This window comes from Nannospalax galili, unplaced genomic scaffold, assembly GCF_000622305.1.
Source record: "Nannospalax galili isolate Female #2095 unplaced genomic scaffold, S.galili_v1.0 scaffold652, whole genome shotgun sequence".
NCBI lineage: Eukaryota > Metazoa > Chordata > Mammalia > Rodentia > Spalacidae > Nannospalax > Nannospalax galili.
The window spans coordinates 2,086,377-2,106,176 of record NW_008332152.1 but is presented as its reverse complement, the minus strand read 5'-3'; the positions used below and the strand labels follow the sequence as shown (position 1 = coordinate 2,106,176).

The following is a 19,800-nucleotide window of genomic DNA, read 5'->3' as shown; positions in this document are numbered from 1 at the left end:
AAGAGGAGGGTGGTTACGGGGCGTTATGTCTGAGGGCTCTCCAGGCTGTGTTTGCTCTTATTTTGCCAAATGACTGAGTCAAAGTGATATCATGTAAACTGTAGGCAGCCAGGTTAGTGCCCCCCACGTTGATGTCACCCCCACGGCATGCAGAGCTCGTGTCTATCTGTCATGTAGAGGCAGAGATAGTTTCATGTGTAAATGTGCTTCTGCACTAGCACAACCTGATGGACAGGCAACAGCCACCTGTGGCCAAGGGGTGTCCTTGAATTTGGCAATTCATTTCCAAATGTGCACAGGCACAGTGACACACATGCCCTGTGCTGGGACAGCCGGGTGTTCTGAGCAACATGATGGGCTGTGTGCTAGAGGCCAGGTCACAGGTCACTGAGCCAATCACTCTCTGTGCTGTGGCTGGTTGGAAACACCCATGGTACCATGTGATCATGTGAAGTCTCCATTGCCGGGAGTCACACAGCCCGATGTAGACTACCATGTCACTGATTTAGTGATGTCACTCTGGGCACCTGTTCACATGGCTCCCAACACAGTGTGACCTCAGGGAGACTTGAGCTGCGCCTAGCTCTATTCTGGGATGGAGTGCAGGGTGGGGCCCTGTCCTTACTGCTCCTTGAGAGCCCTGTCGGGGGAGTCCCCTTTCCCCCACAGAGGAGCCCATGACCCCATATGGGCAGGAGACACTCACGGCTCCAGAGCGAGTAGGCCAGGCGGCAGTTGACACGGCGGTATAGTTGCTTGCTGATGGGCCAGAGGGCCAGTGTGCACAGCTGGATGAAGTTGATGACCAGCCCACTAACCACGAAAACAAAGCCGATGAGCAGGTGCACCACAAACTGGGTCTTCAAGTAGGCAAGCAGGCCCATGGTCGCTGCTCAGGGGTGGGTGCACGGTCCTTCACTGAGAACAGCCGTCCTATAAGCATAGGACATCGCAGTCAGTGTGTGTAGGGACCCGGGATAGGCCACACTGTCCTCACTCAGGACCCTGGGCTGCCAGGATGGAGACATTCTGTCGTGCCAGCCTCAGAGAGCGCAGCTCCCTCTAGAAATGGCAGGGCATGTGGATTGAGAGGCAAACGCTGTGCCTGTGTGCATCACAGACACAAACACATGCATGCACACACATACACCACACTCACATCACATGCAGTCACCCACACCTGTGTACACACAACACTAGGTACTACACCCCGAGGACATGTGCACAGCAGGTCCCACTCTCATGATGGAGACAATGCTTTGTGCCGTGTAGGGAGGAAGGCCTCAGTTCCAGCCAGACCTCCAGGTAACCAAAGCTAATGACAGCTTAGCTAACTGTGACTGAAAGAGCACCCCAGCCACTTGGTTAAGTCACTGGGTTTGGAGTTAAACAGCAATGGAAGAGCTGGGCGTGGTGGTACACACCAGTAGTCCCAACACTCTGGAGGCAGAGGCAGGTGGATCTCTGTGAGGTCAAGGCTAGCCTGGTCTATACAGTGAATTCCAGGCCAGCTGGGGCTACAGGGAGACCCTGTCTCAAAAAGAGCAAGAACAAACAAAAAACAACACCCCCCCCCGGGCAGCAATAGAAGATTATTACACCATTCTAAAGGACAGAAATATTCACAACACTTTCCAGACATAACGATGCGCCAAGCCTTGACAAACACATCTCGGGTCCCAAGTTGACAACAGCCATGAAACCCCATGGAGCAGGTGCTATCAGTACTGTGCAACACGTGAGCAAGCAGGAGGGCAGGAAAGTCGAGCGATCTGCTCAGGGTCACACAGGGTCTAACTGGAGAGAGATCCCACACTCATGTCCCAAGGTCATCCCTCATGGGCAGGGGCCTTCACGCTGTGTGGCCTGATACCTCAGAGCTGCCTTTCACACCACAGAGATGGATCTGAGTAGACCGCAGGCCAGGAGAGGGCAGATCTCCGTAGCCATCACCTGGCTCCAGTTTGGCCATGGCAGCATGACCCAGCAGCCCAGGAAGACAGGGCAAGACTTGCCATCCCAGGCTCCTGTTCAGGGCCTCTCCACTCTGCACCTCACACACTGATGTGTTGTTTTCAAAGCAGATGTTCAGGCTCCGTGTCAAACCCGCCAGTTCCATGGTCAGGGCCCCAGGCACAGACTCTGATTTTTAAAATTAATTAATTAATTAATTAATTAATTTATTTATTTATTTATTTATTTATTTATTTTTGGTCTGAGACAGGGTCTCCCTGTAGCCCCCAGCTGGCCTGGAACTTGTTATGTAGACCAGGCTGGCCTTGAACTCACAGAGATTCACCTGCCTCTGCCTCCCAAGTGCTGGGATTACAGGTGTGCACCGCCACGCTCAGCACAGACTAATAAACTTCAGTCTTTACAGAGTCAAAATGCACCCACTGAGTGACAAGTTTCAGTGGCCAAATGACGTCCACCCTGCAGAGTGAGCCATCCAAGTCATTCGCACCCAGGACACTGGCAATGTGCAACCTTTGCTCTTCTGATTGGATTTTCTTTTCCAGGGAGTGGCGTGGTTTGGCGCCTGGCTGGCCCTGCATCATGGAGGCTTAGCCTTGTTGTTGTCCACAGCAGCTCCAGTGTCCACTACAGAGTCCTCAGCTGTCCTCCAGCAGCTGACAGGCTGGGTGTGTCCAGTCACTGGGGATCAGGAATGAAGGTGCCACCACTGTTTCCACTCCAGTCTGTGAGGACAGCTTTCTTGGCACAGCCTGCTTTAGTGGCCATCCGTATTACACAGTGGTGGCCTCCTGCTCTGCCCTGGAGTCTCGGGACTAGAGAGAATTAGTGCAGAATCCTGGGTGAACCCACGCCCACCCTCAGCATGGCATTACTGCCTACCACATGCCCCTCTGGATCTCTGCTGTCCCAGGTCCGGCTTTGAGGTCATTGTCCCTGGGAGTAACCAACCTTGATAAGGACAGATGGACTTGGCCAAATGCTAGCCTAGAGCTCCGCTCAGGATGGAGACTACCACTGCGCTTCAGGGCCCATGACACCTGCCTCGTCTACCCTGAAGCATCTAACACAGTGTCCCTCCAGCTGTCTACTGGGTCCCTGGTCATCCCGAATGTGTCTTTGCTGCAGACCACTGGCCTGATCGTCACTCTCTACTCCCCGGGCATCCCAGTGATAGACACGTGGCCTCCGTGCTCACTGTAGGCCACCCCTGGGTTCCCAGGACTGTCTCCTGATCGGCTGTTCAGCTTCAGTGCTACACACAGGTATGGCGGTCAGACCACTGACCAGCCCCTGCTCCACTGCCCTTCAGGGCCACAAATATTGGCCCAGGTGCCCTCAAATCAAGGATTTTAAATTTGTTTTTATTTTTAATTTATGTGCATATGTACGGCTGTGTACATAAGTGGAAGTCAGAGGTGTCAGATTCCCAGGGAGCTGGAGTTACAGGTGGTTGGGCGTCACCTGATGCGGCTGCTGGGAATTGAACTCAGGTTGTTGGAAGATCAATACATGCTCTTAATCCTGAACCATCTCTCTAGTCCTCAAAGCAAGTTTTAAAAAATTGTCTCCTAGGCCAGGCATGGTGGCGCGCACCTTTAATCCCAGCACTCGGGAGGCAGAGGCAGGGTGATCTCTGTGAGTTCAAGGCCAGCCTGGTCTACATAGTGAGTTCCAGGACAGCTGGGGCTACAGGGAGACCCTGTCTCAAAAAGTCTAAAAAAAAAAATTGCCTCCTCAGACCACAAGTTCAAGTTGACATCTCTACGTCTTCAAACCTGAGCTTAAATGTGCAGAGGGCGCAGATTCTGAGACACTGGGAGGTTCAGTCTTCTAAATGCAGCTGTAGACAACGAGTCCGCAGAGGTCTGATACCGCAGTGGTGGTTTCAAGGTCTTCCTGCCCACTCGCTCCCAGTGTGTCTCCACTGAGCTCTGGCTGCAAGACTTCATCACCAAGGCACACCAAGTCTCTTTGATGTGACATCATGGCACACCAATTCTCTTTGGCATGACATCATGCTTGAAAGCTTTTTATTGCTCACCTTGTCCCAGCACAAACGTGACATTTCATCCTCACTTGGATACTTCTAAAACACAGGCTCAGACCTCGGGACTCCACGCTCGAACCATGAGTGTCAGTCTTGTGAGCTGGAATCACCTCACACTGCCATGACCACAGCACAAACTTGAATCCTCCATGACAGCAGTTCAGCACATTCACCTGTGACTCTGGGGACACCGCCTGGCACCTTCTAACTGGGCTGCTTCCATCTCTGTTCTTTACCAAGGCTCCACAGTGGATGTCTGGTGGGGCACCTCGCCATCTAATGTGGCCACTTCCCCACATTCACTTTAGGTTCAACATTTCTAGCCAAGAAAACTCCACAGAACTGGACGGACAGCTGGCCCCGTTCAAAGGAGACACCCGACACTCCTCTGTCACTGGGAATAGTGCCTCCAGACGCCCTGGATCTAAAAGCACGGCACCGAGGAGCAACTTCGATTCCTCCCAGTCCTGCCCTCAGCCGGCCCGGGACTTTGAGTCTGTACAACTGCCCTACAGTGGAACTGCACTCTCAGGCTCCAGACCTGTCCCCATGTGCCCTCTCAATGCCACCATTCCTGTTCTGATGTCTGGGACCTGGTGTGACCTCTGGAGCCTGGGCAGGATTTCTGGAGCCCGGATGCCCAGCAGCTGAAGGGCACAGTGACTTGTCCAGCTCTTGGGGCACCTGTCCCGGGCTTTCTCCTGCCCCTCATGAGATCAGTCTGGCATCTGTATGTATTCTGAGGGTTCTGAGGCAGACATGGCTGCCTCCAGGGTTACATCATGTCACCTGAGCAGGCTGCCAGAACCAGGCTCTACCAGGACCAGGGGACCACAGGTGGGAGGCAGGGAAGCCGCGGCCTCCAAGCTCAGGCAATTGCTTGCCAGCTGGGGAGGAGGGCGGCGTAGCTCAGTAAATCTGTGCTGATAACAGGATTAGTCGCACTGAACAGCAGCACGCACTCTAAGTGTACCTTGCCTGGGTCCTCAAGTGCCACCACAGCAGAAGCTTAAGATGCTGCCCCCTAGGGGTGGCCCTGAACTCCCTAGTCTGATGGGGAGGACTGGGACCCCAAATCAGACCCTCCTGTACATATAACACCCACCCAGAAGTGAGACCTTTATCTGATGAAGATGAGAACCACAGGCCTTTCTCTGAGATATCTACGGCTCAGGGGGCCACCAAGCCAGCCCACCGCGCACAAGAAGGGCCTCATCTGATCTCCTGGTCTATGTCACCTCACTATGAGTAAACTGAGTCACCCCCAGTGGTAAACCCAAGACCTCTGAAGGTGACCGCCCTTAGAGACAAGGCCTCAACAAGGTGATGAAAGTAACCAGGGTCAGCTCTGATCTAATGACCCATGTGCTCAGTGGAGCACAGGGAGTCGGCTCTGCCAGCAACCAAACCCTGGGCCTGGTCTCCAGAGAAGAGACCCTCAATCCTGCAGGGCAGCCCAGGGCCTGGGCATTTATATGTCTCTCACAAATACTCAGGCCTCCTGTCTCTCACAAATACTCAGGCCCTCCAGGTCCCTTCTCACAGCCTGCTTCCTAGCCACACACAGTCCACCCGTGGTCCTGTTCCCCCAACCCCACCCCTGCTCCCTGACAGCTCTCCCCACACTTGGTACGTCTGACCTGCTTCCTCAAGAACCAATGGTACAGAGAGCCCTGGGGACCACCTCCCAGGCGTGCCCTCCTCTCTGCCAGAGCCCTATCTCTCTAGAAGTGTGCAAATCCCTCCTTTCACCTGCCTGGCACAGGCTGAGCATCTTTCAGAGATCAAAGCTGGCATTCAGGGGACAGTGGCTGGCCAAGGGTAGACATGTACATATGGCAAAATGCACAGCTTTGACGTTCCTGAGAGGAGACTTGAATTACAGGGTGAGGCCCTTTCCTTGTGGATGCCAGTGATCCAAAAAGCTGCCACTTCCTTCCCTCCTTCCTTTCCCCTTTCTCCCCTTCCCTCCTGTTGTCCCTCCCTCCCTCTGTCCTTCCTTTCTTCCTTCCCTCCTTCCTTCTGTCCCATTCGCTCACCCATCACCACTCTCCAGCATCACTGCCCACCCTGTCCACCCGCCACATCAGAACCTAGATCCGTAACACGCAGGCAGGCCCGTGTGAAGGTCTGGGTTGAGCATACTCCCTGCACAGCCTGTACCTTTGGTTTGTGTGTGGTGAGCTCCACTGGTTCAGCAACAGAGGATGCCCAAGGAGAGGCTGTAACTGGAAGGAAGTCAGGAACCCAGGGCAGCAGCGATGCCACAGGACCGCAAAGTGTCTTCATTCAAGTGCAACGTTTACTATTCATAACAGCCAAGAACCCAGCTAGAGAGCTCAAACCTTCCAGGGCAGCCAAGTAGGTGTGGAAAAGCATGCGCTACTCACAGAGGGCCCTGAGAGCCCTCGCCGCCTCGTCCCTCCTCTTACTGTGACAGATGGGTGTAACGGTGGCTTCAAGGTCACGACCTGTCCAGGCACTGGTAAGAAAGGGTTAGAGGGGACACTGGGCAGACTGACTGTGGTGCTGAGGGAGTTGACAAGCCTGGAGCTGAGACGGGAGCACCGCGAGGCTGGGGAGTGCTGCTGTGGCGCAGGCCTGCAGAGGTATGATAGGGGCCGCCCTGGCCTCACTGCAGGGACACACCCTGCTCCTCAGTGTTTAACAGGCCAGGGAGGAGGGAAGCATGTTTAGAAGAGTTCAACCAAAATGCAAGTAAAAGAAACACAATCCTTTTCTTGCAGCTAAAGGGTAAACGTCAGCCCTTCGGTCAATTCACCAGCAGACATCTGGTCTCTCAGTGTGCTGGGAAATATGGAGCACATCCTTCCTGGTCTTCCAGCCTCATGAGCTTCTGGAAGAGGAGTCTGATAGTGGTGAAGGAGGACAGTGTTAGCACTGTTTGCCTACGGTAGGTGTGTGATCCTAAATCCAAGAGGATCAACCCGGCCCACTCCGCCTCACGCATGGACAGGAACCCCAAGCAGAGAGAGCACAGCGAAGTCCAGACAGTGGAGATGCAGGCTTCCTCACGTCACAGCCCTGGTCCTGGCAGCTCTGCTCAACCTAGCTGGTGCCATCGGTGGGTCACTTAGAACGCCGCCAGCCACCTGGTGCCAGTTCTAGCAGCTCTGCTGTCTCCTACACACGGCTCCATGTCCATGCTGCCTTTCAGGGAGGCAGAAAGTGGGGAGCTAGAGCCCCAGGGCCAGGGATTTCTTCCCTAGCAAGCAGGGTGTGAACTCATAGCCCATTACACATGGTTAGTAACCAAGCAGATGAAGGCATATCATCCCCTCATTTCCAGGCAGCTACAGGACAAGCCTGTGAACAATGCATGGACATGACACACAGAACGGTGTGAGCAGTGTGTAACTAGCACAAAATACAAACTGAGCAGAGGTGGGGGTCATGCCTGGGCTGCAGGAACCCTCACTGCACACGGCTTGGACCAGTTCGCCGCTGCTTCCCAGATGAGGCTGACCCTTGTCCTGGATCCTGGCCGGCTGCCTGTACAGGAATGGCATCTTACAACTTCCAGGGTTGCCTCAGTGACCTTGAAGTCTGCCGTGACCACTGGCCTTCAAAGAAGCAGCTCAGGACAGCCTGCTAGACAACAGGTCCACCCCAGCTGAGGTCCCCAGATTACGGCGCTGGGGCAGCTGCAAGTGGACAAGAGCAATGCCAGGGAGCCCAGCGAGAACCGCTGCCCCACATAAGCCCAAAGTGGAGGTGCTCTTAGATCACTTAAGCACACCATACATAAGCCATTACAACACATAGGCTGTTTATGAATACCATGGAAGCCTAATTGTAATACCCAAAGCTCCCCCACCTCCCTGGAACAAACTGACTCCACAGGAAAGAAAAGCCAAGCGACTGTGAAAAGGAACAGAACAGCCCTACAGAGGCCACAGCTAGAAGCCGCTTCTCATTGCCAGCACTGCCTGGCGACGTCAGACACCGACCACAAGCCAGGGGAGGGGGCTCCAACTAGGAGCCGACATCTCCTGCACCAAGAACAGGCAACTCGGCAGCCAAGGTCCGCAGTCTCGGGTGTCAAGAGCCTGTCCTGCCTCTCATTCAGCATTTCACACCCACCTTTTGGACTTTTATTTCTGTTGGATTTAGAAAGTTTAGAAAGTAATGAAAGTGAACTCAAAACCATGGCTGAGTACATCGCGTCCCATAGCATCACAAGTTTTCTCAACCAAGAGATTAAAAGGTACCATTAAATATCATGAGGGCCAGAGAGACGGATAAGCAGTTAGGAGCAATGGATGCTCTTGAAGAAGACCCAGGTTTGATTCCCAGCACCCAGATGGGAGGCAGCTAACAACCGTCTAACTCCAGTTCCAGGGGATCCGACACCGTCTTCTGACCTCTGAGGGCACTGCACCACATGGGTGCACTTACACACATGCAATACACTTATACACATAAAGTAAAAATAATAAAATATTTAAATGTCGTGCACCAGTCCCTCTAGTCCTTAGCTGGGGACAGAACGTGGCTGTTATAACAGCGTATATCCTGGATTCCAAGAACAGAGCCCCAGCCCAGTGCCAAACCTCAAGGCCACCCCTCTCCTCATGGAACAGGTACCCATAACCTAGTTCTAGCTAGGTAAGTGGTGTGTGTGTGTGTGTGTGTGTGTGTGTGTGTGTGTGTGGTGTGTCCTCAAGGTAGGTAAGTGTGTGTGTGTGGTGTGTGTGTTCTCAAGGTAGGAAAGTATGTGTGTGGGGTGTGTGTGTGTGTGTGTGTGTGTGTGTTCGTGTGTGTCCTCAAGGTAGGTAAGTGTGTGGTGTGTGTATGTGTTTGTGTGTGTCCTCAAGGTAGTTTTTGCTGTCCTAGGGAGGAGACAAGCACCCCCAGCACCCCGTTGGCTCTTCTTTCCTCCTAGGAGGAAGGGACATGCAAAGGCATCCTATTTGGGAGTGTGAGGTGATGTGTACAGACCAAGACAAATGCTGAGGGGGAGGGGTGAGCCTGGGGCTCCAAGCACTGCTGTCCACCTCAGGCCCACCAGCAGCTGTTCACCTCACAGGTCTGAGATGTGGATCTCTGCCTGTCACCTTGCACTGCTGACACTCAGATACTGACATCCACACAGTGCAGCATGCCATACACAGGGACTGGATCAGAGATGATACACAGAGATGCTCCAGTCTACTGTCCACACAGTGACAAACAGCAGTGAAACTTCATCCACCTGGCCTACAAGCCTCCTTGATTACGTTTCCTGAAAGAACCACGTCACGGGGACCCTGCGAAGTAGGAGCTTACAGTCTCGGAGAATCAAAGCCTGTCCAACTTGGCACCGGGCCTGCTAGGCAGGGCTTTATCAGGGACCCAAACAGGGTGGCTCTGGACTTGACAAAAAAGAAACACCACTGTTTTCGGTGTCAGCGGCACCGTGGGACGTCATCTCAGCCAGCAGAGGCTAAGCCACCCTGGCCTCTGCCAGGGGCCATGAAGACACTCAGGTGAGACCAGCACGGCCTGACTCCTCTCTGAGCACCCCTGGAGGAGTCAAGGAACCAGAGGGAACTAGAATCCTCTGTGTGTTCTCTTAGAAGGGGACAGGAGCCCAGGCCCCAGGGCAAGGTCATAGTATTGTGACTGAGTCCTAATGGCCCCTGGATGAAGCCATAAGATAGGTGGTGGGTGGGCCTAGGCAGGGGTGGTGGACAAGGTGGGAGCATGGGGCACAGCTCTAAGGACAGCAGGCCTCAGTGCTACTGAGCAAGATGGTAGTGGAAACCCCAGGACCCTCACCTACCCCAAGTCCCCAGCTCCAGAATCTTTGCGGCCTCCAGGATATTTCTGATGGCTATCCTGGTCTGAGCAGCGGGATGGTGGTACAGGGAGGCAGAGGAGGCCAAAGCGCCTAGGCCTGATGACTGCACAATAGGCCTATGACAGGCCTCTGGGCCCACAGGTCTGACTGTTCTTCCCACACTACAGCATCACCCTGTGCCAGGGCCAAATAGCATGCTCCCAAAGATGCATGCACTTATGCATGTGCACACACACACACACACACGTGCATGTATATGCATAGCATGTAGGTGAGCAGCCACACATATGCACACAAGCACACTCGTGGCACACATGCATAGCACACAGGTGCACGCAGATGTGGACATGTTTGTTCATCGTACACACACTGCACATTATAATGAGTTTGCACTCCTGGAAGTGGGCATTTACTGCATAATACCCATTAAAGTGCTCTTCCATTTTCACACGCTTTTCTGTACACAGCGTAAAGAACAGTTGGAATGGAATTCCAGTCTTTCCTGAGGACAGGGAGAGCTCACCATTGCTTCCCTCCTGACAGCCAACAGCAAGGGTACAGCCTTCCTCCATCCCTCAGAGGTCTGAGGTCACAGGACTACCGACCTGAAGACTCCGAGAGGCAAGGCCTGCTAAGGGACAGGGACGGCTGGGTGGGGCGTGACATGACTGTGCTGCCCCCCCCCCCCGACTCCTTTTCTCCATGGTCCCCTGCCTGGAGTCCTGAGAGCCACTCTCCCTGGCAAACCCAGAGAAGCACTTCTCAGTAGGCTTTTCACAACTCGCAGTGCACAACCCTAGGCTGAGCCAGTCATACAAGGGTGAGTGTATTGTCGCATTCATATTAAACTGGCACTGTAATCCACATATTTAAAACCAATTTTCAGGAAGGCAGAGATTCAGAATGGATCAAACTAAGTGGGTCTCAGAATGACCCCAGCTCCACATGGTGGTGGAACGTCACCACTCAGGACCCTTTCCCATGGAAGGCAGCTCACTGTGGGGACTGCGCTGGAACAGGACCCCCCCCTTTCTCGTCATGCACTGGGGTGGTCTGCCAGTCAGCAGCCTCTTATTTGAACTTAAGGAAGGGTGCTCTTAACAAACTCAAGGCCAGTGCTCTCTGTAGTGATGGTCGCTATAAGCACGTGTGGTGGTCTGTGGTCTCCCCAGTACTCACAGAACCTCAGTGACCTCAGGCTGCTTTCCTGCTTCTGGCCTGTGGCCTTCATCCCACACTGGGCAGGGGAGGGATGAGCCATCTGCACAGTGGCCACGCCCAGCCTCCCACCCTCACTTTAAGGCACCAACAAGCCACACAGAAGTTAGGACTGCAAGGGCCAAATGAGATAAGGGAACAGGGTCGCCTGCCCCTGAGGCCCCCTGGGAAGGGCCAGGCTCTGGTCTTTGCAGCAGTAAAGGGACCCTCTGGGAGGGAGGGAGGGAGGCCCACCCACTCTGTCTAAGGAGTGACCAATGAAAAGAACATGTAAATACACACCCAAATTCCCTTCTCATGCCCTTGAATTTATCCTGTTTTGTGTGTCCTCTGCCTTCCCAAAGTCCCCAAAGTTTACACCAAACTCAAGCATTTTCCTACAATTTTTCCTAGTAATTCCACCCCACAGCGGCCAAGGTGCCCCAGCAGGCCGCCTGCCTTGGCTGCCTGCCTGGAAACTGGCACATCCTACTCGAAGTTGAGGGACAGGCCTGGCTTTCTGTGCTTTGGGGGGAACAAACCTCTTTCTGCTCTGCGCCCGGCTCACAGAGTGAGATGCAGGGAGTCGAGGTCAGTGAAGTCAGCGACCTTGGAGTTGTTCAGAACCTGTCCTACCACCTCCCTTCCTAGTGAGCAGGGCCTCCACTGAGCTGCCTTCTGCCCAGGGAGGGACTCTAGGACCACCTGGCCCCTTACCTATCCTTCCTCTTTCCTTCTCTCCTCTGCCCTGGATTACTGGTGGTCGAGCCTGGCTGGGGAGTCAGCAGCCTCCTGCCCACAGCAAGGCAACAGGACTCGGCTGGCGGGAGCAGGAACAGCATAGTGACCACTCGGCTGTGTCCTGGAGCTCAAAAATAGCCATTCTGCCAAGTGGGTGAAACGTCAGGGCTGGCAGTGCGGCCAGCTCATGTTCACAATTGGCACGTGAGGGAGGACAGGCTTGAGGGAGGGGAGCAGTGAGTGACAGTGGCAGAGGTTCCCGGCCAGTGTGACTGCACTGCCAGCAGCCTTACCACCTCAGGGCTCTCGGGGGCTCCTCAAGCAATGCTACACTTCCAAACCCCAGGAAGCTGATGGGCAGGACAGTGCACCCAGGAATGCTGGGCTGGCACCACCCTCACCTGTCCTAGCTGCACTGGGAGGGACAACTGTCCCTTCCTCTGTGGTCTAAGCCCAGCAACTCAGCAGACTTCATGAGCAAATGATCAAATGACCCAGAGGGGTGTCACTGCTGGGGAGCAGAGGGGAGAGTGGGGGCCACAGTGTACAGCGAGGCAAAGGAACAGGTAGATGGAAAGAATGTTCCCTTGCTCTGTCTGACGCAGAGGACGTGGGTGGAAGCTTTGAGAGCATTACAATCCAGGAGAGGCCGAAGCAGACATCCACGGTAGATGGGGGGGTTGGGACGGGACGTGCCTGTACTGAGGACTTGGACTTCTCCTGAGGGGGTGGAGGTATCTGTTCATCGGTGTACCCCAAATTTAGCTGGTACCAGCAATACAAGGTGATCGGTAATGGTTTGTGGGGGAGGGGGAGAGAAGATATTTCTGGCTTACAACATTGGACAGTAAGGAACGCCATGGCTGGGGATCTCTGTGTCACACGGCATGGCGCCTGAGAACTATGGGGAAGGCAGACCATTGCCGGGCATGGTGACACACACCTTTGATCCCAGCACTCGGGAGGCAGAGGCAGGCAGATTGCTGAGAGTTCAAGGCCAGCCTGGTCTACATAGTGAGTTCCAGAACAGCTGGGGCTACAGGGAGAGCCTGTCTCACAAAGACCAAAAAAAGAAAAGAAAAGAAAAAAAAAAAGAATGTGTTTTAATACCCAACCCCACAATCTTCTGCTCCCTGGTATGCAGAAGACAGAGCCACTGGGTCCAGCCCCTCCTCAGCCTCTTTACTCTTCCATGGGTCCAGCCCAGGCCACCCTAGAGCCAGACTCAGGCTCTTCTCAACTAGGAGTCTAGCAACTAACTCAGGCTCAATGTCTCTGACGGCCCCCAAACAAGCCACCCACGTGACCTTCAGGTCAAAGTGGAACAATGGTGAGTCAGGAATCCACAGCCTCCAGAAGCTTCCTGGACATTCCTAACCCTTACTCTGAAGACACCGGCATCAGGTGCCCCAGAGCCCAGGAAAGGCAGAAGCCCAGGTAGAGAGGCCGGGCCAGTTGTACAGATGCCCTGCACACACATGTGCATTCCCTATGAAATACTGATGCCCCTTCCCCAGAAGACGTGAGTTACTTGAGGTAGCCTCTGGTTTATGGAGCAATTGGGCTTAGGGATATTTTTCTTCTTTTCATATTTTTGGCATGAAATAATTACATAATTATGAAATACTGAGAACTGGAAGCAAGAACCTTGAAGCTCGTAGCTTACAGTCAGTCATTTATGGCATTAAGGATGAAAACCAGGGCTTTGAGCACACTTCGAAGACGCTGCTCTGCCTTGGAGCTGTGCGCCCAGCCTGGCAGTTCTGTGCCTGACCCAGCTCAGAATTGCCACCTGAAACCCCAGGGCACACATGGTGGTAAACGCTAGTCCGATGCCGTGAGGCCAGCCTTACGTGCCATGCAGGAATAGCACCCGACAGAGCTGTTGTGGCTCTGGTGATGTCTCTTTGGCTATCACTTTTCTTTCAACTCTAGCAGCGTTCCATCCACACCTCTGTCTGCACAGCAGTGACCCCGGGGAGAAGTGTCTGGGAACCAAAATTCCCAGAAAAAAAAAAAAAATCTTGCACTTGTGTTAAAGATTCTGCAAGGCAAACAGACCGCTCAGAACCTCTGTGATTGTAAAGAGCTGGAATGCTACAGGTCTGGATTATCTTGTGCTGTCTTTAGCCCCTTAGTAGCTGTTCACTGCCCACCTCTGTGTTTGACCTAACATTTCTGTGATGGAGGTGAACCCTTTTGAACTGCACTGAGGCCACTAGCTCCCACCAACCCAAAAGCTAAGAATGCCATCAGACAGCACCTGAGGGTTAGCGCAGATTCCCCACATTGCTGTAACCCACCTACCTGATTGATGGTTCATATCTCAAAAGTACTGCAATTTATGACTTTTTGTCCTGTCACTATGAAAATTTCATAAAACTGTTACTACATAGGAACACGGAATTTGTGATTGCCTGAGCCTGTCTTTCTGGGTCACTGTCACCAGCATTTGGCTACAGGATGACCTCTTCTTTCCTGTGAAGTAAGAGCCATGGTTTTGCATACACAGTGTTTTGGTGCCTAAATGTGGGATCCCAAAGATGATCTCGCCACTGGAGCCAGGGACCAGCACAGGTCCCACCTGTCCAGTGCAGCCAAAGATGATCTCGCCACTGGAGCCAGGGATCAGCACGGGTCCCACCTGTCCAGTGCAGCCTCCTCAGGGAGACATTGCTGAGTTCTTTCTGGGGCTGGGACTTTCCTCAGCTTGTTCTGAGGTCCACTGGTTTATATGAGCTGCCTGTTGGTCTTGTTTATTTTCAGATCTTTAGGTCTACTAATCGCTTTTTCTCCTGCTACACCCCCACTAGCTAATCAAGAAAAGATGAAACATTTGGGAAAAAATTCGGCTCGGTAGTCCTGCTAGTCTTACACTGGATGACTCTGCTAATTCAGCTTACAAGGATTTGTATAATGGCAAAATCGCACCATAGATAACTTGGCTTTCTGTTTCCTTCAATAGTAAAACATTTGAACCTAATTTTTTTGGTGAGTGCGTGTGTGTGTGTGTATGTGTGCGCACACACATACACACACACACACACACGCACCAGACACTAAATTAGAACTCTTACACGATAGATTAAAGATCTTAAGTTCATGCTTATTAAAATTTAAAACAGTTAAATAATAAAATTGGTAATTTAAAAAGTAAAGAGTTTTTTAAACTACATCTAAGTTAAAAGGAGGTGTTGAAATGAACAGGAAATTAATAAGACAATTTTAGCAGTTCTGTCAGAAGTAAAGATAAATTCTGAGAAATCTGACCATTTTCAGCCCCTTTTTTTCATTTGTCCCTCTCTGCCGTGGCCTCTTTCTATCGCCAACCAAAGAATTCTATACCAAATGGCAGAATGCTATGGGCCCACATCAACATCCGACCTAGAGGAAAAGAAGAAATCCCAAACTGCGTTATCATTTCCCGTTTGTAATGCCTCTCCCCACTCTACTGGTTAGCTCTTAAACAGGTAAAGATAATAATCTAGTCTTTGAACAAGCTTCATCTTTGATCTTTTCCCTTTCAACTAGACGTTTCTTGGTCTGGAAGATTTAGATGTCAATTTCTACTTGTTTTCAAAAAGAAGTTCGTTCTGATTGCGTTACATGTGTTCATGATAATTATTTTCATGTAACTGTTTTTATGTGGAACCAACCCAGTCTTCCCCTAAAACTCCTAAAACTAACTGCGTGCCAGAATCTGTGGCCACTTTATTTTACAATTTTTAAGTTGTGTGCTAAAATTACTATTCTTGGCACACCTATTATAAGATGTGTATATAGGGTTAAATCCTTTGCACACAAAAAATGTGAGTATATGTAAAATTTAGGATGATTTTTGACTGCTACTGACTCTTTTTGAAAAACATGGTCTTCAAGGTCCTTATCCTGGACAAGCTTAGATAAGATACAACTAAAAAGAATTGAAACTAAAGAAAAATATGTTCATTTTTAAGGCTGCTAAGCTTGCTTGAAGATACATTAGAGAAGATCCTAATGTATTTTGTGACATCACAAATGCAATTTGGATTCAGCTTCTCTTTTACAGTGTAGTTGGAACACTGATTTATCTCTGTACTTTCAATTTCCTTGAGTAATTAACATGCAACTCCAAGGTAAGAGACAGACACAGAATGAAGATGGATACTAACTTTTATCCTATCTTTAAAATGTCTCCAAGACTGTTGACATGTTTTAATTATTTTTTCAAATACAGCTTCTTGTGTTTTCCCTAAAATATAAAGTTGTTTTATTAAGAAAAAATTGCTCTAAATTTTCTAAAGAAAAAATACAACAGAAAAAACTCTCAAATAAGAAAAGAGATGCAGAGACTGGAGAGCAGATTCAGTGGTGGGGAGCACTTGCTGCTCTTCCAGAGGACCCGAGTTTAGTTCCCAGCACCCAGGTCAGGTGGCTCTCAACTGCTCAAATCTCCAGACCAGCTGGGGCTACAGGGAGATCCTGTCTCAAATAGACCAAAAAAAAAAAAAGGAAATGTTTGAAATGTTTGTAGATATATGGTAAAATAAGAGTTTGTCCTAAATTAGTAAGAGATCATTCCAAAACAGAAAGTAAAAAACAAGGACAAATCAGAAAGTTCAAATATGTTGTAAAAAGATCTCAAAAGTTAAAACAACTGAAAGATTTCATGGACATGACTAAGTTAGCTATAATTAAAAGTCATTAAAATTCCTGAGATCAAAATTCAATATCCTGAGGTAGAATTGATGTCTGATTCTCCATTAACAATAAGGTTTTCTTTCTAATTTTTATTTTATTTATTACTGTTATTGTGTGTGTGTGTGTATGTGTGTGTGTGTGTGTGTGCGTGTGTGCGTGTGCACATGCGCATGAGTGCAGGGGTGTGCACACCACAATGGACATGTGGAGGCCAGAGGACAACTTTTGGTAACTGGCTCTCTCTCCACCACGGACTCCAGGACTAAACTCAGGTCGTCAGGCCGGCACCGCATGTATTTTTATCTGCTAAGTTGTCTTGCCAGTCCAGCTTTCCTTGAATATTGATCTCTTAGTAACATTTACAGAAAATCTAGCCTAGGGAACAAGGATTTTATGTTTTAGCCTTTCTCTGGTGGAATCATTTAAAATTCCATGATTGGATTTTATCCACGTTAAGTATGTATGTCTCCCATCGGGTAAGGGCTTCACTCTCTGGATAGCCACCACCTTAGCAGTGGAAAAATTCTGTGGAAAAGAATTACTGAGGCTGGGAGATGGCTCCGTGGTAAAAAGTACTTGCTACACAAACCCGACAAACCTGACTGCCTAAGTTCCCGAACCCATGTAAGAAGCTGTGATGCGGCACACCTGTAGTCCCAGCACTCCTTCTGCAAGACGGGAGGTGGAGACAGAAGAACTGGCAGGAAGCTAGTGGACCAGCAAGTCTGGAGTACGCTGCGTGGCGACAGAAATGAGAGACCGCCTCAGCAAGGTGGAAGGCAAGAACTGACTCGCAAATGGTGTCCTCTGACCTATACATGTGTACCTGGCATGCACACAACTGTACTCACACACACAAAGCAGATTTTTAAAATATTTTTTAAAATTCCACATGAACTCCAGTGGTGGGGGGCTATGGGAGGTGCCAAAGGGGAAGGGGGTATAAAGATGGTTTTCTGTATGAAATACACAAAAATTCAATTAAAAAAATAAAGAAAGAAGAAATGTTTAGCTATGGGGCTAGAGAAATGGTCAGTCGTTAAAAGCACTTAGTGCTCTTTCAGAGGACCTGTATTTGCTCTTACAGAGGACCTGGGTTCAGTTCCCAGCACCCACATGGTGGCTAACAACAATCTGTTACTCCAATTTCAGGGGATCCAACACCCTCTTCTTTTTTCAGGCATTGCATGATGTGAGTTCACTTAAATACATACAGGCAATGCACTCATTCATATAAAATAAAAATAGTAAATAAAAATATTGAAAAAAATTGTGTTTCAGGGTCTGGAGAGATGGCTCAGTTATTAACAGCACTGGCTGCTCTTGCAGAGGAGCCAGGTTAGAGTCCCAGCACCCATATGGTGGCTAACTCCAGTTCCAGGGACTTCTATGCCCTCTTCTGTCCTCAGCGGGCATTGTATGACACAGGTGCACTTACAGACATGCAGGCATAACACTCATACACACAAAATAAAAATAAAGATGGTTTTCTGTATGAAATACACAAAAATTCAATTAAAAAAATTTTTTTAATTAATTCCTATTCCTTGGGGCGTTCCTGATAATTTACACAGCTGTGAAACTTAAGTTAGTGGTCAAGCATAAGAACCTGTCCAGACCCCCAGCACCATGTGAAGGCTGAGCACGGCCATGGTCTGCAGTCTCAGCATGGGAGCGGGTGGGTATAAGAGGCAGGTCCCGAGATCTTACTGACCAGTCAGTCTAGCCAACTGGTGAACTCTAGGTTCAACGAAAGAACTTGTTTAAAAGAACGGTAAGTAGAGAATGAATGAGGAAGACACCAGATGTTGAAGATAGGAGATGCTGACCTCTGGCCTCCACACACGTGCATCACACGTGCACAGACTCAGGAGCACACACGGTAAACAGGCAATATTACAAAAGGTCTCCTACTGAACTCTCGGTTCCCTTTCTGATTATAAAGATTTGGTTATGTCCAAAAAACCTATGGCACCCTGACTTCTCCCCTTATTTCTGTCTCTGCCAATACATGGGGAAAATAATTTTGCTGAAAGAAAATTTAAAGTCATACTATATTGTTATCTGATTTCATCAAGAATGTGACTTCCCATTTACTTCCCCAAACTAAATACAAATACAATACAAAAATAATAGACAGATAAAATTATTAATCATAAACAAGTTACAATAATTTAGGTATTAAAGACTGATCTTTCCTAAAATTAGAACAAGCCATTCCTCATGAAGTATAGCTATAAAATGAAACTAGCCAAAAAACCCCTAAAATTAAAAGATGAATTATTTCTAATACTCCAAACATCAAATAAGTCACAGAATACAGATAACAACACATGGGAGAAATATACCGTCACCTACTAGAAAGAACATCTGTGTCCCTCACCTGCTGCTCCCACCTCTGAAGGACATGCTGTGTAACTGATTATTTTAATCTGAGGTATAATATGCCTGTTATATGTTACATGTAAATGATATGTCAGATACAGATGTTGAGGGGGAAAGGGAGGAAAAACTCAGACCTGGATCACGATGGCTAGCAGATTTGATGGGAACCAGGGACTTCTTTCTTAATGGCTTACCAACTATTGCTGTCTCCCAAAGACCACTCTCCTGCCTACGCAGCCCTATCTAGGCCAGCTCCTAGGAAGGGGCCTTCCCAGAACCATGGGGCATAAAACAGTATTTAGCTTCCACACAAACAAAATGTGATGCTTGGCCAATGGGGAGCTGTGAACTAAAGTTCCTAGGGGAAAACACATAGCCGTGTCAAGGACTCTGTAAGGCTGCTGACGGTAGAACTTCTGTGACCATGGACTTGGAATAGCACAGGTTCAGAGCCAAATTATCCCGGGCTCCCTTCAGTCCCCCTCACTGTGCACTCCTGTGTGTGACCTAACAGCCAATCCCTGTGGACTGTACTAACAACCCCTAACTCCACCAACCTGGCATCGAGGCCTCAGCAGATATCTCCCTGCTGTGCTGTAACCGCCAATCTGTCGTATTTTTAAAGTGCGTTGATTTATGCTTTCTTTGTTCTGTTACTATAAAAACTTCATGAACCTGTTACCACGTTAGAACATGGTATTTGGGGTGACGTGAACCTGTGTTCCTGGGCCATGGCCACTCATATTTGGCTACAGAAGAAGCAATCTCCCTCTGAGGTGAGAGCTGCTTCTTGAACACTCTCAAGGCCAGTCTGCGGGCCCACAGTGGGGGCAGCACAGGGTGTCTCAAGGCCAGTCTGCGGGGCCCACAGTGAGGGCAGCGCAGGGTGTCTCAAGGCCAGTCTGCGGGCCCACAGTGGGGGCAGCGCAGGGGGTCTCAAGGCCAGTCTGGGGGCCCACAGTGAGGGGAG

General features: G+C 50.2%; 1 protein-coding gene across 7 annotated transcripts in view; it reads right to left on the bottom strand.

The window, feature by feature from the left end:
• Agpat3 (1-acylglycerol-3-phosphate O-acyltransferase 3) overlaps positions 1–19,800 on the bottom strand; it is a 144,410-nt gene that overhangs the window by 34,470 nt on the left and 90,140 nt on the right. For all 7 annotated transcript variants that reach the window (XM_017796709.2, XM_029560780.1, XM_029560779.1 and 4 more), the window contains one exon: positions 707–933. In XM_017796709.2, coding sequence (XP_017652198.1) covers positions 707–884 — 178 coding nt within the window. In that variant the 5' untranslated portion in view covers positions 885–933. The remainder of the gene's footprint in view (positions 1–706; positions 934–19,800) is intronic.